This window comes from Pseudorasbora parva, chromosome 20, assembly GCF_024679245.1.
Source record: "Pseudorasbora parva isolate DD20220531a chromosome 20, ASM2467924v1, whole genome shotgun sequence".
Taxonomy (NCBI): Eukaryota; Metazoa; Chordata; class Actinopteri; order Cypriniformes; family Gobionidae; genus Pseudorasbora; species Pseudorasbora parva.
The window spans coordinates 5,319,699-5,346,330 of record NC_090191.1 but is presented as its reverse complement, the minus strand read 5'-3'; the positions used below and the strand labels follow the sequence as shown (position 1 = coordinate 5,346,330).

The 26,632-nt window shown below is 37.4% G+C and overlaps 2 protein-coding genes across 2 annotated transcripts in view; both read right to left on the bottom strand.

Annotated features, from left to right (window-relative positions):
* LOC137049032 (chemotaxis regulatory protein ChePep-like) overlaps positions 1-26,632 on the bottom strand; it is a 341,058-nt gene that overhangs the window by 250,332 nt on the left and 64,094 nt on the right. The window lies entirely within an intron of this gene.
* Positions 64-7,760, bottom strand: LOC137049027 (uncharacterized). The gene is made up of 9 exons (XM_067427422.1): positions 7,754-7,760; positions 2,480-2,557; positions 1,733-1,931; positions 1,404-1,573; positions 1,224-1,325; positions 809-1,041; positions 550-728; positions 366-456; positions 64-210 (listed from the first exon to the last, which is right to left on the bottom strand). Exons 1-9 carry the CDS (start codon positions 7,758-7,760, stop codon positions 64-66), a joined length of 1,206 nt encoding a protein of 401 aa, XP_067283523.1.

Sequence of the window (26,632 nt, the reverse complement as noted above, 5' to 3'; positions counted from 1 at the left end):
ATATAGTAATTCTCTGTTTCTGAGAGCACCGTGTCTCAAAAGGGCTCAAGTTACTGTATATATCTATAAATGTAATGCAAGCGCTTTAAGGAGGAAACCATGCCGACACACCGCAACCTCCATGCCCTCTTCGTCCAACTTGAAGGTTCTCCTAGAAGTCTCCTTCGCTGCTGTCCATGTGGAGCTCCCACATCTGCCTTGTCCAGGTAGCTGTGATGTAAATTAAACACACTATAAACATACTGTATTTTGTATGTAATACAAAATACCTTGTATTTTGAATTTGAGGGCAGTTTTTCACCAATGCAAAGAAAATTGGGCTGTAAAAGCATAGTAATTTAATTAACAAATAATTTGAAACCTGCCTGTTTCACAGCTTTATGCAAGACATCAACAAATGCAGACACAGATGTGTCTTCTGCGATAAATGCCCCTTCAAAAAAAGAAGAGTCAGAGCTGAGGAAGAAACGAAACAGAACATTTATCCATGCTGAATATTGAATACCAAAAAAATCCAGATCAATCTATCCTGGAAGAAAAAAATATCACCTTCCGTTTCTGAGGAACCTGTATAGCTTCCTGTTGCCATCCACAGAGATTGCCAGCATGTCTGGGGTGCAAGCGGGGCAGGTGAAAGGTGCACCACAGGACAAGTTATCTTCCTCAAAAGCACAATATGAAAACTCCAGGAAGCTGCGCTGCAGCGTGTCTCCACACACTGGTCCTGACTGAAAGATGCATTATATTAAATGTTACTTTGGAGATGTCTACATATGGTATGCAATTCTATTATATGATGAACACTAACCCGCCCACCACACTTTGTACGATGCTCCAGCAGCTTTGCAAAGGCTTGTCTGGACAGTGCCGGTGCAATGATTTTTAGTTCTCTTACACTGCTGAAAAGATTTAGGGAATACAATATAGAAGAGCTGGTGGTAGCTGGCCAGTATCCACTGTTTACGAGGTCCATGAACTCTGGAGCCCACTGCTGCTGGCATGTTTGGCATGCAAACAATGGCTGGTGCATGTCATACCGCCCTTGGGTTATAAGAAAACAAACCCATGGATACCTGAGCTTTTAGAAACAATCAGCTGGCACACTTTAAGACACGTGGGCTACATCTTGAATAGAATCACACCAGCACAGTTCAAATAAGTATATATTTGTTTGTTTTATCATAATGACAAAAAGATTTTCAATAAGAGTTTAGAAATATTACCATTGATGGAAATGAAAATTACTGCTTTGCCAGGTGACACAGTTATGCTGGAGACTTCACAGGGACATTTTTGAGTTACTCTCACCATTGGCAAAATACAAGCTAGCAAAGGAAAAATAAACAAAATTACCCAACTAGATTAATTAGACAAGAGTACAAAAGAGTTTAGCAATTACCTACCTTGGTTGTGTGAGCTGTATCCTCCCTCCCCTTTTACAAAATATGTGGATGGGGGAATAGCTTTAAAAAAGCCCTGAAGGACTGACTCCCTATCGTGGAGTGGCCATCTCCTGTGATTCTTGGTATCGCAGGTTTCACAGAACCACTGATCTGGCAGACACTCTCTGCATCTAGGAACAAAATCAATGAACCAATTTAGTCATTGAATCAGCTCTTTTAAACAGCCCTGATTCCACCATAAACATGCAGTTTATCAGAAACATGAAGACATCAATTAGTGATGCACTCTAAAAACCTAAAAGTATGAAAGAACATTAATGAGATCTCACCTAACAACCGCAGGCTTGCTGCAATGGCTACAAAATGGTTGGCCAACATCCTGTGTTTGGATGAGGCAATTAAGGTGGAATGGCCTTGCCTCCTTCCATCTTTGTGAGGCTTGCTGCTGCCTGAAAGTCCATGATGATGATGCCCTCTGAATTTCAGGGGAGTCAGACATCATAGCAGAGAGGCTCTCCATGTTTTTTTCTGCAAAGACAAATATAAATTTGGACCATTTTTTATGCAGATCTAAGATTTCGTAATAATGGGTAAATATCTTGCCAATGCTTTCGGTAACATAAATTTCAGAACTTTTCTAAAGCAACTTTCCCATAGTCTAAAGCAAAATTCAGCATTCTTTGAAACATGGATCAGGGTAAATTGTATCAACGTGAAAATTGAGACGGAATTCCATTGGGACAAAATTTTAACTACTACAAAAAAGTGGTTCAATAATAGGACTCATTGTGGACATAATTTCTGGCTTTGCTGATTTATAAGCAGTTGATATGGGTACAATGGGCCCTTCGCTAGGACATGCCTGAAAACCGCCACAGGCCAATCGTGGCTTAGCAGCCCGTAACTAGGCATGGGAGGTTTGGCGAGCTTTCGAGTTTTTACATTTTTTGCCAGGATTGCCAGGACAATCTAGTCTTCAATGATACAGGTGTTCCAGGATTTGTGTGAACCCTGCTTTCAGATCTTCTTCAGAAAATTACCTAATAATAATTCAGATGTATTTGACCATATTTTACCAAATTCCATTTGAGGATCAAGTTTGGCTGCAGGAAGCTCTTCAGTAAGCAGGTAGTTCCCAATCTGGTTGAGTGTAACTACAACAGCACACAGAGGAACAAAACCAATTTATACCACCAATGAATACTTTTTTGGTTGAATCTACATTTCTATACATTTCAAATACAGGGGAAATTACATTTAAAAAATAAATAACAACAGAACTTGGAAATAATAAATCAAAATAATAGTACAATTAACCTGTGGATCCAATACAATACTGTTATCAAAACAAATACTGCATTAACATATTTCACATGGTTCAACCTCATTATAATAAGCTTATTATCTGGATACAAGTACATGTTACGCAAGTCTACCAGCAATACAACTTGATTTCATGATAATGAAGTGTAACCAAGTACTATTATTATTATTACCGTTAGCTGAGGCTTTAGGCCGCCCTCCACGCCTCCCCCTTGGCTTGCCAAGCCCCAAACACACCTTTTTTGGGATTGGTGGAGGGGCAACTTGCCTCTGCTCCTGGGATTCTTTCTGGGGGTTGAAGTGTAAATCATGATTAGGCTGTTAATTTATTTTTAACAAAAGATGCAATTGATAAGAAGAAAAACCTCTTACCATACACTTTATAATTTATCCATTTTTAAGGGGGGGGGGGGGGGGGGGGATTAAAGAAAGAATCCTTGATCAATTCATTAAGTTTGGCTTGACCAAGGAGTTCAAAAGTAAAAATCAACTCTACACCCCTTTCATGAATTTTTTTAACAATTGAGAGCAGCTATATGTTATCACAGACTGAATGAGTCTTGGGTACCAAGGCTCATATAAAAGCCTTATAAAATACTGTTTTCTAATAAGCTACAGAGTGATTATTATAGTCTAATATTTCTTCATCCATTAAGATACAATGGATAGTTATTTTTTTTGTACGTGGCAAAACATAGAATAGGACCTGATGTAGGCACTCCACTTCATTGCATCCGAAAATTCAACACCTAAAAAAACACCTACCCTGGCTTCAGTCAAAACATGTTCCAAGCTCATTTCAAGAGCCATCCGTCTCCCCTCCATGTAACTGTCATCTTGAGAGTTGGTGACACGTGTAGTGGCCATCACAGAAACTGACAGAGGGGCAGATAGAAAAAGAAGGACAGACACTGAGATGGACAGAGGGGCAGACAGAGATGAGAGACAGACCGAAAGACAAATAGTGCTCAAATCCAGATTGGTTGGCGCTTAAAAGTGCCTTTGGGTTTGGTGATCTACTAGCAGGGTAGGTTGGTAGTAGGTTGGTAGAATCTAAAAACAAAAAACAACACTCATTTAGGGGAAGGGAGTTAATGGGACAGAGACAATGAATTTACGTAACAATGGATAAAATATAAAAAAATTTGTGATGGTGCAGCTAAATATAATTTTATTTTTTAATGAGCACTGAAGATCTCAAAAACTAAAATGGACGCAGTTCTGTTCACTCAGAGTCTGGTGGAGTAGAGACCTGCACTCCCACGGGACCTACATTTCTTTTCTTTTCTTTTTTTTACTGTATTTCTATGTTCTAAGTTCGCGTTCATCCAAATGCAACCATTTGTTTATTTTCCTTTATATGTATGTATATATATATATATATATATTTAAGTTCAAGTTATGTTATACTGTGTTGTAATATTTTCTTTTATTATTATATCTTATTATTATTTATGTCAATGTGTATTATTATTTATGCAATTCGCTTTGGCAATATTGTATTTTTACATTCATGCCAATAAAGCAATCTTGAATTGAATACATATATATATATATATATATATATATATATATATATATATATATATACATACATACATACATACATACATACATATATATATATATATCAAGGGGCTATATATATATAGCAAGGGGGAGCAAGTGAAAAAATAACAGTAGCAGGCAGAATATGCAATGTATTTAAAAAAACAAAAAACTTATAGGCTACGTTTACCCGCGGGCGAAAACAATATATATTTCGGCGGGAGCGGGACAAAATCTTGCGGGAGCGGGACAAAATCCTCCGTTCCGCGTAGGTCTCTAGTCTAGACTCTAGAGGGCAATCCACTGAAAGAAGTCCGGATAATTAAACACGATTACGTTGCAGGATTACAACCGTAAAAACCTGAACCGAATATTTTGCAGTAAGCATTTTAAAAGGTTTTATATCAGACAAATGGAAACACCAAAGCAATGTCACAAAAAAATTAAATAGGGCATAATGCAGTCATGACAATACAACATAACGTTACATACTTGACTACACTTTTGCATGTAACGTTAGCCTATTTAATCGAATTATATAATATAGGCTTGTTCATGAAGTAATAATTGTAGCCTACCTTAATCAACGACTCCAGAGGGGAAGTAATTGAGGAGAGCGCCGTATCATCCGGATATTGTAAAAAAAAAAAAAAAAAAAAAAAAAAAAAAAAAAAGCAGACCGAAAAAGTAAATTAAATTAATTAAAATTATTTTTATTATTTCAACAGGGCATCAGAAGAAACTCCTTGGAGTGGAGCATATATATATATAAACTGAGCAACGTCAACTTATTGTATAGCTAGTGACAACATGTAGGCCTACCTTTTTGCTGTAAGAAGCGCAATGGTTTTTTTATTTTTTATTTGAATGTTTAAAATTACAGAATTTAATATGAAGTCCTTGACACATTACTTTTACACATATACTGTAAACAATATAGACACTATAGTTTAAATAAAAGCCCCACTCGGACCATGTTCTGGCTTACTGTAATATTTCACCGGTAATAAGACCGAAATAATATTATTAAAATAAAGAAATGAATGAATACAATGATAACATCGAAATAAATGTTGATAGATGTAGCGTTGTATAGTCTTAAAAATATCAATAAACAGCAAAGCAACCCAGCTTCGAAATAATTACAGAAAAAGACCGAGAAAATAATACATAATTAACATATATAAACCGTGATAAGATCTCGTGAATAAATGTTGATTAAACAGCTTCCCTGCTGCTGCCCGACTCTCAGAAAGAATCGTGCTATTGCACGAAAGATGCATCAAATTGAAATGCATTAGTTTGAGAAACGTGCTGGATTTACGAAAATAACGAAATAAACGTGTCCCTGCCACGAATAAATAGATTAATTTACGTGACCATATCACGAATTGCCGTGTGACTGGGTTGCAACTTCAGCTCTTCAGCTGCAGAAGGCATGCTGGTACAGCCCTTATTAACCAAATATACATACACACTGAATGTCTTACAGACTTTCGGCTTCCCTGGAGTGGTTTGTAAGGGTGAAAAGCGGTTTTTGCCTTTCCTTTTGGCAAAGAAGCCAGGAGACGACCTGCATGTTTAGGGGGATAACACAAGTGTATAAATCAACACTATGAAATACAATTCTCCATCAAATAAGTCCAACAAATGATCACAAATAAGTGTAAAGAAACCTGGCCATCTCCTCCTGCACATTTTATTTTGTTGTTTGTGCTTGTTGTCGATTCTGGTGCTCATGTGACGGCACTGGATTCTGCTGTGCTGGGGTGTGATGCTGCTGAACGTTTTGCGTTAGCACGTTTATGAGGCCTTGTGCAGCAGCAATAACACTGGCCTCTAACTCCTAAAGAAAAAGAAAGGAGACTTCACAGGGCTGGAGACTTAACGCTAACTACCATTAAATACAGATAGAAGCACATTCGCGGCACTGGCAGTTACTGTGTAACGTTACCTGCGTTTAAGCCGAACTATAGGGGCTCTCCGGTGTGTGTGTGTGTGTGCGTGTGGTTGGGGATGTCAGTAGTGTAACTTAAACAGCCGAAGCCCTGCTGTTTATCATGTCAGTGTTAACGTCCCAGGCTATGTTACTGTTAGCCACTGTTGTGATGTACTCATACTTAGCAGCAACAGGTATATACCGACAGACAGGACTGGTAATCTGGCATGTTACTGTTAGCCACTGTTGTGATGTACTCATACTTAACATGAGTACATCATACTCCGGCCGACGCACTTGGGGGCCAGTAGTGTTTTAAAAAATGTAAAAAGTTTTTTTTTTTTTGTACCACTGACAACATGCAGCGACAGCGGCCCATTGTTTTGTCTTCTGAATTGACAAACCGAAGTGAGAGAGACCTCCCCTCCATATTAGGCACTTTTTTCTATTTATTTATTAGTATTTGAGAGCATGGAACTGCAAAGGTGAATATCCGCACAGCACAGCCGCTGATGAACATACGCTGCGTTTAAATACTGCTTTATACGCCACTTTGACTTATTTTGTTTTATTGTATGATATGGAAACACTACTGTGTTGAATCAGCTGAAAACAGCTGCGAGCATGTATTCATGACGAGGTAAAGTGGAAAACGGCAATACACACAAACGTTTCACTTTACCACAACCACAATTTACATTGCAGCTTACGGCGAAGAAATATGGTGTTTTGGAAGAAACGTTTATTAAAAATGTTGCTATATTAAATTAATATTGCAGAATATAAATCACTTTTATAGGGCTGTTTTTGTGTTTTCTACAGGTGTTTACCTTTTTTTAATTACAATTATAATAGTTTATTATATATGTTTTATATAGTTTTAGAAACCATAAAGCCATATAATGAGGAGCAAGGTTTGTACAGTCTATGTTTTTAACCCTGTGACTACCATGATCTTACATTTAAATGAAACTGGCCTACAGTTAAACTTTATTTATTTCTGTGTAGCATAAATTAAAATATTTTGAGTCTGTTTTTTTGTTCATACAATATTCAAATGGTAGCCTAACCAAAATGGCTTGGTTGCCAACATTCTTCAAAACATCTTCTTTTGTGTTTCACAGAAGTCGTACAGTCATACATGACGCGAGAGTGAGTAAATGATGACAGCATTTAAAAGCAGTAAATTTACTTTACTGCATCCTAGCTCAAAATCATCAGTGCTTTACTGCCAAGGCCATTTCTGTGTGACAAAAAAAGCAATATTAAGTTTATCTGCATTTGCAGAAAATTCGGTAATATCTATCATTACTTGTCCTTGTACTAGTTTTATTTATATACGCCAATTTAAGGCCCCAACCCCAGAAAAAACATTCACAGGGAACTCATGGGCCGGATGGGATGGGAATGCCAGAGCCGAATTTTAGCCCCAGTCCAGCCCTGCCGACAGACACCTAACGTTAATTTATTTTTTGCCAATTAAACCAGACTTTTAGCCTTGTTCGTTGCATATGGTGCTTGACCGGTGTTTATTTCTTACCCTGCATTATCCACTAGTTAAGTTAGCCAACACGTTCTAGTCGATGTCGGAAAAAAACCCAGCAAAACGGCCGTTAAAAGTTAACCAAACCGGCCAGGTTGCACTTGAATAAACATGTAAATGGCAGAGAAAAAAACAGACTTACATGGGCTTGGATGTTCCAGTTAAACTGGACATTTTTATCATGCCACCATAGAGGCTTCAGAGCTGACGACGGGTTCCAGTAAAGTGACGTTCGGCCTATTTCTTCAGTATACCTATATGCAAATGATATGCAAACTACGCTCTACTTACCCCGCCCCTCTCCACATCAAAACCAAGGGGGTAATCTATTACTCGGAAAGCTTTCCACCCCTAGGGGCTGCCATTGCTAACCAAGCCATCACCTGCTGTTAGCATCCCATTGACTCCCATTCATTTTTGAGTCACTTTGACAGTGAATAACTTTACATCTGAGACGTTTAAAGACTCCATTTGTCCATTGTTTATTTCTAAAGAAACACGACAATGCATAAAAGGCTCTATTACCTTGTATCTTACACTATCGCCCCGCAGAAGCTGTTTTTGTAAAAATAGGCAAACGATTGCGTCATAACCAACGCGACTCTGTCGCACAGTTGAGAAATTACCGTATAGACCTGAGGAGACGCTCGCAGGCAATCTTTTACTGTCTATGAGACAGTCAGGGGGACGTGGAGACATGAAGTCTGATAAAGTCAAGGGGGAAGAATGGGGAGAAGCCCATAGTGAGCCAAAAGCAACGGGAGAAAATATTTAAACAACGTGATTCAGCTTTCACTTTCCACATCTACTAGAAGACCTACAGCTGTCCGACAGGAGGCTCACGTCACATCTACGTCGTCAAGCTCAGTCTGAGCCTGCGCAGTTCGCTCAGCCATCAGGAAGTGAGTGCCTCTGATTGACCTCATTTTCGGCCGTTGAAGTCTGTGGGAACACTCTGTCCATTTCTTTTACTGTCTATGGTCAAAACAGTGAAAGAAAGTTGAAACTGAAAATCAGTGACATTGAAAAAAAACTGTAAAAAAATCTGTCACTGAAAAAGAGTGACATGAAGAAAAAATCTGAAGATTGTCATTGAAAAATACAAATAAATCCCAAATACAATAAAAGAATAAGATTTTAATTCTTTTATTTTTTCAGTGCCAATACTTGTTTCAATGCCAATGCAACTGTTTTCAGTGCAAATGTTTCAATGCCAATGTTTCCTTTTTCAGTTCTGCTTTTGTTTTCAATGACCATTTTAATTTGTGATGCCAAATTTTAAAGTCACCATTCTGGCTCCATATTTCTTTTGATAAAAAACGAAACCGACCCGACGGACCCGAACACCATACAAGAATAAAGGGATGGAAGGTGTGTTGATAGCAATCATTAACTAAGTAATTGTTTTATGCTAATAGCCTATTTAAAGTATGTATGATGTATGATTTCCTGACAGGCTGTGCGTGATTTAAGACATTAAAAATATAAATTGTTGTAAATTAATTCACTCATTGAATACTTACAAGATACCTAAGGCCGGAGACACACTGCAAGCGTGGCGTTTCTGCTGCGTGTCAGCCGCGGGGCGGCTGCGCAGGGTTTTCTCTGTCTTTGCACACCAGAAGCGTGTCTGACGCGGCGCTGCTGCTGCTGGGAAGCCCTATACTTCATGTTAAATATAAATATATTGCCTATTGATACAGCAAAGACAACGTCGGCAGTAGCCTATTGACCATACATATATTTGGCACTGACGGCAAAATAGGCTACAGAATATCTCGTACTGTATTGACAGGTTTAATATTTCAAAACGATAATTATGTTGTTTTTTGTTATTACAAGTAGGCATATCTGCATTTATGTTAACCTAAAGACTTTCACACATGAAAATGTCATTTATTAATATGTATTCGTGTCAAAATGGCATATAAACATCTTTTCCTATGCTGTTTTGCCCAGAAACGCTTCCAACACGCTCGCGTGTCGCGTGAAAAATAGGCGTCTCTTCTATTTGAAGCATGCACGCGTTTTCCGCGCGGCTCGGACCGCGCGTGAGCCGCGCGGCTGACGCAGGCAGTATGCAAGCGCTAACCGGTTAACATGGGAGCCGAAATAAAAACGGACACGCCACGCAGCCGAGACGCTCACGGCACGCTTGCAGTGTGTCCCCGGCCTAAGTCAACCACACTTTTATTATCTCTAAAAGGCTATCTTTATTCAATAATACTAAATGAATACTAAATAAGTTTTTGGTGTTAAAAACTGGGCAACTTTTTGCGTTTTTATTTTTACATTTTTTTTATTGGCATGGTTTGGGGAAATTCTGGGAGACATGCAATGTAATGACTATCAGGCCAGTGAAACTCAACCTTGAAAAAATCCATAAAATCGGATGGGGTTGATGGGATCCTATATGGTGTAAATAAAGTGGATCAATATTACAATTGAATATGCCAAGTTGCCAACATTTTAAAATCATGATGGAATTTGTAAGGCCTATTATAGGTGTATACCAGGACACAGGACTCACAAGCAGAAGTATTTAACAGTTCGATAATGATAGCAAGCAGGCCAGCTGGTAAGTGAATTGGAATGAGCACAAATGATCGACAGCCACACTTGACTGAGACTGTCCTTGTCTTCTGCAGGTAAAATGGTTCAAGAACTCAGAGGATAATGACAAAGGTAAGTCCACACAGGTAAGATGTCTGGCAGGATCACTCTCTGGTAGAGACTTACGAGACCGGACTGGCTGGGGAGTGTAAGTGAGTATTAGTGGTGGTGGGTGTTTGCCCGGGTGTATAAGAGGTGTATAAGAATTCTGTAATGGGTAGGTGGAGTTGGAGGACCTGGTGTTGAGGGTGAACTGGCTAAATCTGTGACTTTCACTGCAGTGAGATGAAAAAAATGTATAGACACAATGTAATTATAACTAACAAATCCATATTATACATTTGTTTCAAACCTGTCAAAAATGCTTATATCAGATTAATACAAATGAATTACATTTTTATGTAAAGGTTTATTTGATTATTCCTAAATATCAGTCAGTTAGACCTCTCACAACAGTAATGTCCTAAACGCATGCCACACCAAAAGTGTTTTAATTCTCCTCTAAGTCTTTTAAGTCTTTTAAATTTAATTTAATTTTAATTTAATTTAATTTTCAGTGGATCTAATTAGTACATCCTAAAATAATAAAGTGTAAAAATTAAAAGTATACGGAATTATCAAAATGATGTTGCTTCAAGTCAACCATATGCAATAGCCTTAAGTGCTGAAAACCTAAAGTCCTCATTTGATATTCTGTTATGATAAATGTCAATGTTTCACCATTTGATATGGATGATGTAGCACACTTCAACACAACCTCTGGATGACAGAGAATTATACTGAAAACCCTTTCTTTGTAAAGTGTAATGTGCACATACTGTATATACAAACATTTAGTTATTTGTGAGTGTAGATCAACTCGATTACATTATTCTCAGTGTTTCATGGGAGTGGGCAGAGCTAAAGAGCTCTATTGTTGCTTTTTAGACTGCACAGCATCATTGGTAATGTAGTTTTTTAACCACACATTTTACTGTTGTGATGTTAGCGAATGTCTTTAAAGGTTTACATTATTAAAAATCTATTTCCCTATAGAAAAAATAAATAAAAGGAGTTTTTACTTCTGGAACAGACTGTTGCTCTCTGTCGTAGTTCATAGGGTTATATTTCAATAATTTCACAAGTTTGTTACATTACAGATATCTGTTGCTCTCTGTTGTAGTTCATAGGGTTATATTTCAATAATTGCACAAGTTTGTTACATTACAGATATCTTGGCTATATCCATAAAAACCACTATAGGCTACTTGAGTAAAATCAGGCAATTCGAATTTATAGTGTTGCAGTTATTACATATCTTCAGTTATAATATGGGAATCTAAAAATTTGCATAAATGGCTATAATTGTTATATTCCCATTTGCTCCTGTAGCAAAAGAAAAATTATGTGGTAGTGTTTCCACACCTTTCAAAAACGGGAAAATGGAAAGACACTGAATAGAGAATTATGTTGCAATAATATCTATTTATTTTGTAAAATTACATGAAAACACAACATTTATTGTTTAATATATTTCCCAATTACCTCTTCCACACACACTATTGTTTTGTTTAAAAATAAAAAAAAGTATTATTAAAAGTGCTTTTTCAAAAAGCTGTTTTTCATAATATGCTGCATTTACGACCTTGACACCTATTTCACGTATAATGCATTTCCAAAGCACGATTATCCCAAAGATTTTTTTCATAATAATAGAGGACATTTTACAAATGCCAATCAACAGGCAGTGGGCGGTATAAATGTTGTGTTTTCATGTAATTTTACAAAATAAATAAATACATTTATTTAATTAATATTTAATTAAAATAATTATTTAATTATTAAATTAATAAATTAATTATTGAATTAATTATTTCAGAATAAACTGGTACATTTAATTGTTGTTTTATTGAATGCATTATTTATTGAATTTTTGTTTAGTAATTTAGTCCTCCATATGCAAGCAGTAGCTTAATTAGTTTTTGTAATTTACTGCCATGGGAATGTAACACTATGTTGCTATAGCGTTATAAATGTAGGGCACTACATTTTGTAAAAAAAAAAAAAAAAGAAATTTGAAAAACCTTTTGAACAATATTCGCGAAGCCTTTGTTAACACCATAGATGTAATGCGTCTATGAAAAAAAATAAAAAAAATAATAATTCCATAGGGATTATTTGATTAGTGTTGTCTAAGCAACGAAAATGAAATGACCAGTGAAATATTTAGAATCGTCTACGGGGCGGAGTTTCCAGTGCACTTAACTGGTTGCTTCAAAATTTACCGGTTATATCGTTCTACCAACAGTATATGTGCAAAATGTCGCTTGTCAATATGGGAACGAGAACGACCTACACATTAAAAAGGGGGACTTTGTCAGCTATCCTAAGAGAAGACGATGTGACAGCTGACAATTTGGCCAGGATTTTTAAGGTATGCTCATGTTTATTATGGACATGAAGGAAAAGGGTTAGGTAACGATAGTCACTAAGATTTAGTTTTTTTTTTTTCTTCCTTTTTTTTGAAAAAATTATGAATTTCTACCATAGACAGTAAAAGAAAGATTTCTACAAGTGGGCAGGAATATACGCCCATTTCTGCTGATTGGTCATCATTTCCTCCTCAGTTCCACACAACAGAATAAAAGTCCTGCGCTGCTGCAGCTGAACGGATTCTGTACGGATACAGCTGCGCGCAAGGGGACATTCTAAAACGCTTAACGTGGCTTAATGCACTAAGACAGTGTTAAAAACACACCAAACTCAGGAATATAATATTAATAAAGTATACTATACACAAAAAATCAGATTAGCCCAGAACGTGTAATTAAACGCCTTGCGTTCATATTATGGGCTCATCCGATTTTTTTGTGCATAGTATACTTCATTGATATTATGTTTCCTGAGTTTGGTGTATTTTTAACACTGTCTTAGTGCATTAAGTCACGTTAAGCGTTTCCTTATTATGGTTTTCAATGGGAGAAAAACGCTTAACATGTAATAAAACGCGTTGCGTTCATATTCTGGGCTCATCCTGTCTTAGTGCATTAAGCCACGTTAAGCGTTTTTCACGTTAAGCGTTTTTTTAAGTTAAGCGTTTTAGAATGTCCCCGCGCAGGGATCCTTTTGAGATATAAATTATAATACATTTTAATAAAACACAAAGCAATAAAATAAGAGTATGTATTTTAATATCGCTGTTGTTCTCTGGTTGATTTGGTTGCATTGCATTATTCTGTCCTGTGTTTAAAATATTGTATAATTTACTTACTTATTTTATTTACTTAACCAAGATAGGATATGACAACCGTCATATATATGATATACCATACCATCTAATGCAAAGAGGTGAATTTATAGCTACACAGATGAAAGCCCTTTCTAGACTCGGCCCCGGTACCATACTGTAATCAGTAATAATACTGTCCTTTTTTCTGATATTGTGCTGTTTTCTTTATCTCCATCTGTAGATAACACAGTCAAGTGTCTACCTCACCAGTGACCAAGGAATTTCGATTTTTTTTTCATCTGAAGGTGGATTTTTCAGTTGTATGGACCTTATAGGAGGGGTCATCTACCAGGTGATGGGTGATGAAATGGGCGTGGTACTCTCACACCAGGTTGCCTCTTTTCCGTCAAACCCTGGACCGAGCAGACCACGTTTTAGTTTTTCAAGGTCTGCCAGTGCAACAGCAGTTCGGCCATGTAATCAAAGCCCAAAAATGTTCCAAAGGTAGGTTGCATTATTGCACTTTGACTGAACCTCATCATGTGTGGAGCCAATGTAGAAATTTGATATTAATCTATATTAAATGTGAAAAAAATATATATACCACCAACCATTAGTTCTGTGTCTGTATAGTTTAGAATACTGAACTTTGTTCTTTGTTCCTACAGAACAATTTTTTTGGTACAACTGGAAGGTGAAAAAATTGTTCAAGACAAAGCTCTGGTCATTCCCTTCGAGGAGTCCGAGGCTTGTCTGAAGACAATTACCCAAAAAGTTAAAGAAGCACTTAACATGGGTGCTAACGATAACATGCTTCTGACCGACAGCCAAGGACATCTTCTCCTTGACACCCCTGGTACAACAGGTGTGTATTTTTTAGGCAGGGATGAATGTTGAAAAAGTTGACAGTATTCATTCGGACTTTCATTACTTTTTTCTATTCTCCACAGGGTCTGCTTACTGGAAGCAAAGCTCCAGGAGAATCTTTGCTATAAGGGAGGATGTGTTTGCAGAGATGGGCAGAAGAAAGAGAAGAAAAGTCTGGTTAGTCCATGAGTGTTGACCCGAGAAAATAAAAATAATCTATGAACATTATATTGTCCTTTTACAAAGGTTATTCTAACCTCAGTCATGAAACGTTCTATCTATATGTCTGTTTGTCTGTCTGTCTGTGTCCATCCATCCGTCTGTCTGACTATTTGTGTCCATCTGTCTGTCTGTCTATCAGTTTGTCTTTTTGTCTGCCTGTCTAAACGGTTTCAAACTTCAAGCTTTTACTTTAAACTTTCACGCTTTTCTTTCTCAAGCCAACGTCAAAGTCTTGATTAACTTTTTCTAACTCTATTGAATGTATGCATCATCTTTTATTCCAAATTTTTCAAACAAATCAAATTCAATAATACACTACAGGGCTGTTACCCAATAATTGCAGTAAGTATTAACAATATCCATATTTGCACTGCAGAGAAAACACTGACACTGCATCTGAAGTGGTATTTAGGTATATTTCTAGAGTCTGTACAATGAAGCTCGGAGGAGACATGAAAAATGCAAATAGGTGGTCGTCAGGAATGAATCATTCATTCAACTGATTGTTTAAAATGGTTGGTTTATTCAGGAATGAAGCAAGTGACTGACTTTATGAACGTGTCATTGAATCGTTTAACCTGTACATAAAAAAATAGAATTAAATATTGCAACATCTGTCTTTTTATTTATGTATGTTTTACTTCTATAGTAACACATCAAGGAACGACGGATTAGGTCTTGAAGATCTCAAGGACATGATTGAGGAAGTCGTTATTGCAGCCGATGGCCTACCTGCAGTTTCTGCGAAAATCAGAGAGGTGTGCAAGCATGGCGAAGGCCTCACAAGGCAGCAGTGTGACATTTTGAGAACATCCTTCAGATGCAATGTGTGCAGAGGCAAGTAGTCACCCAGGCATCACACGGACACATCACTCTTATTGTAACCTTTAAATGCATATCTTGGGTCTTAAGAGACCTGGGATGTCATACACTAGCCTCCCCTTAATAAAAAAATAAAATAAAATAAGTATTTATTATTCTTTTCATTACCAACAATGTAACGAACGCTAGATTTCTAACTTTTTTTTTAATAAACATTCAATTTTTCGCTAGAGACACAAGATATTTTTTTTTCTTGAGCAACAATATTGAGTCATGATGCATCAATCATAGTAATTAGTGCAGTCATAAAACGAAAGAATGTACAAGTATCAAATCATGACGAGGCTCATCGAGCTTTACTGTAGAGCAGGTACGTACAGTACATACATATAAAATATATATTTATAAATAAATATACAATACTTGATAGTGGATTTAATGACAGAGCTCAAAATGTAGATTTAGAAAATAATAAAAACAATAGTGATATATTTTCAATGTATCAAATGGTTTAGATCCCAAATATGAGTCAGATCCTGAATTGCGCTCTGACGAATCCAGTGAGAATGGTGGGGAAGCAGCTGCTCAAAATGAACCCGTCCAAATCTCAACAGGCAACAAAATATGCTTTATTTGACAATTTTGTTAATTAATTAATTTATACCATTTGGACAGTTTAGACACTTATCTGTGATTAAAAAATTCCTTGTCCTTAATATGCAATACTGATTTCTGAAACAGTCACTGTGATTGATCTGCCAAGAGCATTAGCAAACTGTTTGGGGTTAACAGCTTATGACCCAGGACCAGTAGTGAAGAAATGATGACAGAGTCAGGATTGCAATTAATTAAAAGAAAAAAATACTGAAGAATAGTTTGCAGTTTCAAAAGCAGAAGCCAGCTTCAAGTCTCACAAGGAGTTCGTAGGCCGCGCTCCCTCTCTCACCGTCTCGTTGCCTCGCCCTATCGTACATACTATTGTCCCAACAGTTATACCGTTTTCAAGGTCTTATCCACGTCATTACTGCAATGTGGATGGTTCTGATTGGCTCAGAGACAATGCACAGTCATGGTAAATTTCCACTCATGTCAGTTAATCTGATGCACGTCTCCATAGACGTGTCACTTGTTGATGCTTTCACCCCAGAATTAGGCCCGTAGTGACCTTCCAGATCTGGAGCAGGCGCCAGCTTGCCCAGAACAACAAGTCCACCCATGTCTTAGGGTGCCCATTGTACACCATTCTGATCTGTAACAGAATATTGTGCACATACACAGATACACAGTCTCTCCAAGGTTGGAGCTGATTAAGCTCCAGTTCTTACCAAAACATACTGATAACATGTGCTTTTTTTCAGTTAGAGGGACACACAATAGTACAGGCAATATTCATCTTGAGTCTTTAGTGTTTCAGTAAAAGGAAATATAAAAGGAATAAACATAAAAAATTAAATGAAAGACAAATCCATATTTCATCTCTGGAAGCCGGGCTAAGTGAGCAAACGCTGTTACTGCACTCCTGACATGTTAGGGGTGTGTGATACCTCCAAAATCCAAACATATTACCTTGTTGCAAGTGTTTAGTGACACATCACACATCTCTAGGCCAGACCCTCAGTCACTCCTCAGCAGTGTTGTGCAAGTTACTTCCAAACTGTAATATATTATAGATTATTTATTACTATTTAAAAGTAATTCTTTACATTACAATATTACTGTCTCAGAATGTTTAGAGCTACTTCTGTAGTTATTTTGGTGAAAGTAACTCAAAAGTAATACAGGAGTAATGTAACGCATTACAATTCTAAGATGTTGGCTACCACAGAGCATTTTACATCCAGTAGAAGGCGATATGATGAAGCATAATGACTGTTGGCTATCAGGCTAACAATAGAGAATTGGCTCAAGAAGACAATGCAAGAAATCATGACAGACAGAATCACAAACGATCCAATTCTGTTATAAGTATTGTAGAGGTAAAGTGATTATCTGGCAATATTTTGGAATAGCTTCTGTTCATAGACTCAACAGAACTGTGTGTAAACTCTAAGTTGACAATATGTGCATTTGTTCTTTTCTTATTGTTGCGACATTGATAGAATTTCGGTTTTAGACAAAGGTTGCATTTGACTGCATTTACATTTGACTATTAGCCTACTTTCTTGTCCTTATCTCTGATAAACTCTAATGTACATTCGCGAGATGGATGCGCATTGCTTAGAGATGTCACGTGGGGACATTTTCCCACCGGTTAATAAAAGTGTATTGTGACAACACCGGTAATAACAGGAACATGCGCGCTGCCGCTCAGGCATTAATAACGGGAGCGGATGCAAAGCGAGTGCTTTCAATGAATTCCATATGAACTGAAAACGCGCCAGTGCGCGCACACCGTGAATAACAGCTCATCAGTAAATGCGCGCTCTGTGTGGCCAAGCAGATTTTAGTTTCCGTTTAAAATTAGCCTATTATTCTTAATGAAAAACACAACTCAATGGGAAAACTCCCTTTATTAGGCGCTTTTACATTTCACTTTGAAACCAAATCTTCCGCGATCATCTGTCAGCTCAAGATCTGACTCCAAACAGGTAATACCTTGCATTTTTCATTCGTTAATGTATCGCTATTTTTTTTCCTTTTCCGTTTTCTTCTCTGTCTTTTTTTTGGTGGTAAATGGACTGCATTTATATAGCGCTTTTATCCAAAGCGCTTTACATTTTTGCCTCACATTCACCCATTCATACACCGACGGCGATGTCAGCCATGTAAGGCTCGTTGGGAGCAGCTGGGGTTAGGTGTCTTGCTCATGGACACTTCGACACTTGGTCAGGTGGAACCAGGGATTGAACCACCAACCTTTCGGTTTGTAGACAACCTACATGAACCACTGCCACCCCGTGGTGTGTGTGTGTGTGGGGGGGGGGGGGGGGGGGAGGAACAGAGTAAAATATTACTGAAAATTCATTAGTAATGCCTTACACTACTGCGTTACATCAAAAAGTAATAAGTTACTGTAATGTATTGCTTTTGTAATGCGTTACTCCCAACACTGCTCCTCAGAGACCAAATATACACTTTAGAAAACAAGAAACTAAAAGCAAAATCATAACTGGAAAGAATCATTATAATAATATAGGAAGGTAAATATTGATTAAGGTTTTAATTATGAAGTTAATTAGGATATATGTACTATATACAGGTATATTGAAGCGGCAGTGGATTTCAGAATCCCTCTTCATTTGTGACTCTTATTGTTCATTCATAACAGATATGAAGAGAAACTTCAGATTCTGCCATGCAAAAAAGTAGACTGCTGAAACAATTATCAAATTATTTTGCAAATAATAAAGCTATATTTTTTCATTTGCACTTTTTCAATTTTCCTTTATAACTTATTGATTTGAATAATATTATTTTGAATGTATTTATTTTAGCAACACTTTTTTTAGTTTTTATTTATATACATTTTTTATTTTTTTGTAAGTAAAATTTGTCAACTCTAACTGATTTTTGTGTTAAGTTAATATAGTAGACTTGAGCCTTTAAATTTGTTCTTGATGCAGATTGATTTGTTCCATGAATTGTTGTGTGTTTGGCATCTTGTGCAGGTTTACCTACACACGAATAATAAACTGTTAAACTGCAAGTGGATTTCGTTTAGTTTATAAACTAAATACAAATCAAACCAAGGGTGAGATCAATAAACCAATACAGTGCTAATATTTGAATGGGCCCTGCTGGGACACTTTGTACTGTAAAATTTGGTTCCAGACATCAAAAAGTTTAATAAGAACCCCTGGTTTATCTGTCGTAATCACCTCAGACAACACAGTCTCACTCCCTACTCTTCAAATGTCTGACGCATGGTCATAGGACCCTGGAGTCACTTTTTAACATAATGGGTATATCTTTGCTGTCATTTTTCAACGTGCAGGGTAGTGTGATAGACTTCTATAGAACTCAGCAGCGTTGAAATTTGTTGGGTCAGCACACCGCAACCCGTTGTCTGCCTTGTATGGGGGGAGACTAAAATAAAAAAAAAATAAAAAGGAAAGAGTACACAGATTCATGAGTGCACATGCAGAGTGCACAAAATGTGAGCGCACAAGCAATTTCTGTGAGTCCAGTTTTGTGCGAGAGAATGGATTGAGATTCCGCTTGTAAGCAGAGATTCATTGCTTGTAAACTTGATGTGCTCTTGCGGTACAATATTAATACTACATTAATGAGGATGTTGATGATTTCTTCTTTTTTTTAATGTAAGTATTGTCTGCAACCAGAAGTTCAGGACGGAACCCCATCCCCAATCTAAGTGCCTTGCCAACATGGCTCAGGCATTTGAGATACCAAATGATTTCTATATTTAAGGCAATGACTGAGGGGAAAATGAGAACTTTTTAAAGACCTTCTCAAAATATTTGAAGACCTCATCGCACTTCAAGTTCTAATCGGCAACAAACCTTTAATAAACAGTTGTAGTCGAATGTAGACTTAAAATCTCTATAGTAGGCCAATTTTATATCGTTTATATTGCATATCTGTTTCGCAACGTATGGAGGGCGACACATCACCTAACTGTGCATTACGCAAAATACATGACGTCACCCGTAGACGGCGCTCGCCAGGGATGGAAATTAACTTTTTTCAAATCTACCACTCAATGTTTTTACCAGCCACTTTTTTGTTTTTAACAAATTAATACTACAAGCTCTACAATACTTAAGCAGTTTATTTAATCTTAAGTCTCAATGAAATACTGACATTTTAACAAAGATTTGTGGTCTTTTATGGCATCCAGTTTTATGGTTTTTAGTCCCAAAAATGAAACTATTAGTTTTGCCATGTTTGAAGCGTGTTGACAACATACTGAGCAGAACATCGTCAGTAGGGATGCACCGAAATCAAAATTCTTGGCCGAAACAAAAAAAGAAGAAACCAAAGCCGAAAACTGAAAAATAAATTTTAAACTAGAATGTTTAACTCGACCTCACTCATGTGTACATTAAATAACAATGTACAGGCCTACTGGCCTGCAGAAAGATACAGAAATTGAATAAAGTAATCAAATGTAAAATAACTGTATATTTAACTGTTTAAATGAAAGATTAATCCTTATTAAACTTACAGAAGCTAATCAATCAAGACCATTGTTTAATGTCAAACTAAATATAAGGACATCACTCAGGCAGCAGTAAAGGCTACTGCGCCTTTAAGACCTGATGCAGGGATATGCTCGTCTTTCTCGACTGTGCATACTATACAGTTCCCTTAAGGCATATTCAGACTATGTCTGCTAGGATACTCATCAAGATGGACATGTTGACATACTTCTTGTGTGAGTTTGTCCAATTAAGCGCAAGACTTGAAAGAGAACTCAATATTTGCGCGCTGTGAGACGAGCGCGCGCTCTCGGATGATGCACAGCGTCAGATCTTCTCTCAGCGCGCGAGTTTCACAGCGAGTCTTCACGCGAGTGGTAACCAAAACGACTGGTTATATGCGCACATACGGCAGCACTCGCGTGCATTGAACAAAGTTTACAAAGAGGTGAAACAGATCGGTAGGTGAAGCGAGTTTACCCGCCACAACTCTAAATCAGCCGCATTTGGCTGGTGGCGGCGCTAATTTCCATCCCTGGCGCGCGCGCTCCGAGCCGATCTCAGACTGAGCACCCCGTTGTTTTTTAATACTTATGGGGATGAAAAGAAATATATTCATAAATACTTTTTGGAGTCAAACTCTTTTGACAAAGCTTGAACACAATACTTTCAAAATTTAAAGGGGGGGTGAAATGCTGTTTCATGCATACTGAGCTTTTTACACTGTTAAAGACTTGGATTCCCATACTAAACATAGACAAAGTTTCAAAAGTTAAGGTGGACGTTTGATGGAGTATTTCTGTGTCAAAAATTACTCCTTTCGGTTTCTCACAAATTTCGGCAAGTTTTTTTTGAGTATGGGTCTACTTGACGTTAATAAGGGCGGAAGGTCCTTGTATGGGCTGTACGGGCTCTTCTCCCGGTAGGGTGCGCGCGCGTGACTAGAGCACGCCGTAAACAGTCTCTCAGATGCAGATCCAGTCGTCCGTGAACACTTATGTGGCGCGCCGCGCTCCACTTTATTCCTATGGGTGACGTCGAGCGACTTCAACGCTTCAGCACAGCATTCCGGGAAGGCAGCGCTGCATTTGAACCGATTTGAACACAGAAATGACGGGAAGCTTCACAACATCGTTTTAGTTGCGTCTCAAAATGGATTTACACGCCACTGCTGTCAGGACTTTACCAAATCATACCAAAGAAGTGTGTTTTTGACGGAGCAGTCCCAACGATAAAGCTTCGGTCCTGCTTTGGAAGCAGCCGGTGAGTTAACTTAAACTGCTTCAAATGTCTGTGCTGTTGGCTACCGACGCATGAGTAAACATCAGTAAACGACACTATCGGGTGCTTCGTCATTCAAATGCGCTAACGGTTACTCCATTGTTGTTCTCTGTATAACGTTACAGTATTCTGACGTGCAAAACCGTTTTGCTTGCTACTTCTAAGGTCTAGTCGCATACAATAGTCCATAAACCGAATCATGTCCTCATACACTGCGAGTAAACACACAGAAATGTGGAGAGGCCATTAAATACAGTAACTTACATACCACAGAGACGGACGTCCTGATGTTGCCGTTTCTCCTGTTCAATTGATTTCTCCCTCAGATTTGATTGTGGATCATTATCTGTATTAGCTGAGATAGCGATGGGTTTCTCCACGCTTGAGGACGTCACCGCTTTGCGCGCTTGTCATTCTTTAGCTCCGCCCACACGATACGCCTCCAGGCGCTCGGTTTTTTCCGGAAAGACTCGGTACAGCCTATATTTCTTTCATAAATATGATAAAACTAAAGACTTTTCGGAGATATGAAGGATGCAATACTACTCTATAGGTACTCAAGATTGACATGAGATTGACTGAAACTGAGTGTTTCACCCCCCCTTTAAGACTTTATAAAGCCGTGATAAGACTTTTTAATACTTTATAAGGGTCTTAATTTTCCCAAAATTGATTTATCACCTTTTAAGACTTTTCAAGACCCCGCGGATCCCCTGATTATTGGGCTGCCCTAATAAAAGCTGTGGTGGCATGGATCATCCGGGATCCAGAGTCACAGTGGGTATCTATGGAGGGATATTCAGTGCCGGGAATCTCTCTCTCTCAGCTCCCATTTATTAAATTGCATTTATTAACTTGCGTCATTGCCTGTTTAAAAGTTAAAAAAGAGCACATTTTGCGACCTTGGAGGCGCTTGAAGCATTCGGTTGCGTTGTAGGTGGTGGGACAAATCTGTGGAAAATGTCCAGTATTTTCCGCATATCATTTAAAGCAAAAAGAAGATCAAAAGCACTTATCAGAGGCACAACACATTTTAGCTCTAGGAAAGTGTCTATTACCAACATAATCCAATCAGAATCGTTAGACTGGACCTAACTGTTTATTAAAACACACATATGTATTGGAGACGGAGTTCAGACTGGGGCTCAGGTTGTGTGTTTGCTCACGTTATAACGGTAAGGTCATACGCACATGACGTCAAGGAAAACGTAAAGCGAGTTACTCCTCCCACTTCTGCTAGTTTTACTGAGATGTCTTATCCCGTGCGAATTGGCCAATGATATTACAGACGTCCTGAGGTAAAATGACTTTACCCCCATGTCCCCATGTTAATCTAAGCCAGTCCGAATAGGGCTTAAGAGCGAAATTTAAGTTACTCTCAAGTGATCTATATAAATATTTTCAAATAAGGAGCTGTCACAAAACATAATGATTAGGAACTGATAAGAATTAAGCCTACAAATATAGAGAAACATTAATTTGATTGAAAATGGTGGTGTAATGAAAAAAACAATTGTCCTTGTTGTACAAAAAATTGTTAATTGACATGTCAGATAATACACAACATATAAAACAACAATGGGAAATGGAAATGAATGTTACCTTGGATGACGATGCTTGGGTTAATATTTTTTCTGGATGTCATAAGGGTGTGGGCAGTCAGATTTGGAGGGAATTTGAGTGGAAGACGAAAATCAGATTTTTCAGGACTCTTTCCTCTTTTCCTGTTGAAATCGTTCCTCACCAAAAATAGTATGAGTGACAAATGTTGGAGGAAATGTGGATTGGTCGGTGATCAAACCCATTTCTTTTGGGACTGCCCCATCATACATTGCTTTTGGAGGGACATTAAGGGCATTGTGGACAATCTACTAAGAGTGAACATATCTTTTGACTCCCAAACTTTTTTATTGGACATCTTTCCAGACAACTTTTCACAAGATCAAGCATTTTTTTCTCCATCTCTTTTTAATGATGGCTAGGAAAATGATAATCTGCTGACTAAAGCCTGAGCCACCTACTGTTAAGCAATGGACACAAAAGTTAAACCAAGTTTACTCAATGGAACGGTTGACAGCACAACTGCAATTTAAAGTCACAGCTTTTGAAAGAAGATGGGGTCCAGCTATTGACTTTCTGAAATAGGACTCAATCTATGCCTTAATATGTATATGTTCTGATGGTAAATATTGTATGAAGCCCACTCTCAGGACAATGTTCATGTGTTTCTGTTTTTATTTCATTTTTTGTTTTGTCATAATAAAGTTCAAAAAGAAAAGGAAAAAAAGAAAACAAATTGAAACAGGACCCCGAGAAGCTAACAGATTGGGTCAGACAACAAAAGATCCAGAAATGTAACAGAGATGAAAACGACTATAAAAATGACAGTGTGTACAAGTGGATTAGACCTAATCGCAGAGATAGACAAAGACAGAGATGTCTTTCAATTTTACTACAAGTGATGAAGAATCTACTTCGATCTCAAATAGGTCTTCACCAGCTGCTTCTACCACGTGTTATTTTTTGGACGAAAGACCCACACATATAAAACCCAACATAAAAAGAAGAAAACAAGGAGAGGCAGAAAACGGTCAAGGACAAAGACAACAACTGAGACAACAACCTTGGATTCTCAGGGACCGGAACAAGAGCAGACGGTAATTAACCTACCAAAAACATCTCTTACCCCTGACCATGTGAGTGTGTTGTCCAAAGGACTCTCTTTCTCCCACTTACCATATATTTGGAAGAATGTTTGTAACCAAGCAGATGGAGCAACCATTCACTACCATAGTAGGGGGGAAAAATACTATGATAGTAAATGGTTGCTCTATCTGCTTGGTTACAAACATTCTTCCAAATATCTTATTTTGTGTTCAGCAGAACAAAGAAAATTATACAGGATTTGAACAACATGAGGGCGAATAAATGATGACAGAATTTTCAGTTTTGGTGAACTATCCCTTTTCCAGCTGAAACACTGACAAGTAGCAAGAATGCTCCACTGTATCTACTTTGACTGTGTGTGTATTTTCAAAACTAAAGGTGCATTAAAGACATTATAGAAAAGTGACAAGGGCTTTGGTCATTTTTTTATTATTTAAAGAAATTTGAAATTAATTCTTATGAAAATGTATTGTTTGTATGCCAAATGTTATAAATAGAGATGATACAATGTGCTTTCATTCGTTTTTATCCTAGCTATAACGTGTTGTAACTGGCTCCACTGCAATTTCTAGGAACAATTAAAACCATTTAAAAATGAAACCCCTAATTAAAACGTTTTAGTTGAATTGGTTGAGCAAACGTACATTTTAATGTTGAGGTCAAGTTTGAGCCAACTAAAAAATATTAATTCAGCTAACAATTTCTAGAACGAAATTGAGTGAACGTAAAAAATATGTGGAACTAGTTTCTAAATAATAATTAGTTGAAAGCACATTTTTTTTACAGTGCATGTCTTTAGCCCCTTTTATTGCACAGTTTGAGTTGTTTTGGTTTGTTTTCATAATTATTGTGTGTAGAATAATGGGTTACAAGTTGAATTAAATTGAAGTATACATTTGTGTTATTAAATCACTGAACAGTAAAAACAAAACAAAAAAACAGTACAACAAAAATGTTCATTAGTAGTAAATGCAAATTATTTTTCAAATAAAATGTAGGCGTTTGTACAGTTGTTCTGCTAATGACGGTGAAAAACAGTAATTAGTCAAATAAAAGCATATGCATGTATATAGGTAAATCGTCAAATTAAACTTAAGCAACATTAGACCAGTTCTGCTGTTTGTGAAAAGGTGCAAAACAGTAGTTTGTAAAGTTCTAAAATGAAAACAAATTGTGCAAGTATACTTTTACAACAACTATATATATATATATATATATATATATATATATATATATATATATATATATATATATATATATATATATATATATGAAAAGGGTGTAAATCAGTATTTAAATCAGAAAGGTGTTATAAGCATGTAGTGTGATGTAATGTGCAGTGTGTGTGTGCTTGCGTGTTTGCATGGTGTTAGACTGCTTTATGTTTTCTTTTTTTGTGTCGTGTTTAGGGTCTTTTTTTGGTGACAGTGTAATGTCCGTTTGTTCAGTGTGACTGATTGTTAAGGTCTGATCTGCAGGGATGTCAACAATTACGGAAGTAAGTTCTTCGTCAGTAACATTTTGCTCTGGTCTAGTTTGCTGCTGGGTTTGTGTTTCCAGATCTATAATTTGACTGTCCTCAGTGAATGTCAGTGTAAGTGGTCCTCAACTCATAAAATACTCCTCCATGTCTTGGCTGTCCATCAAGATTACATTATGTTCAATGTTCACAACCACTACATTTAGTGATGCAGCTCGAGCCTTTTCTGAGGATTTTGCAGACCGTGCATCTGTGAAACTTTTCTTTGCATGTCAGATTCTGTTGTGCAGTGTGGCATTTTGGGCATTGCTTTTTGATTGTGAAAGCTGCCCCTGTGATTTCTGGTGTCACTGTGTGCAGTGTGGGTGGAGGAGTTTGTGTGGTTGTAGAGGGTAGTACTGATATTTTCTTGTGTAGTGGTGTTATTGTGGATGAACGTGTTGTTGTCAGTGTGGTGTTATCATTGTATTGTCTTGTTGATAAATTTGTGAAGGTGTAAGCTCTTCATTCTTCTACTAGGTCAATCTAGGAGTCCAACAGTGAGAGAGTGATTGACCTTGTAGCATCTGCCAGACAGCAGCTCCTGACTTCGCAGTCGTTGTCACGTATTGTGACAG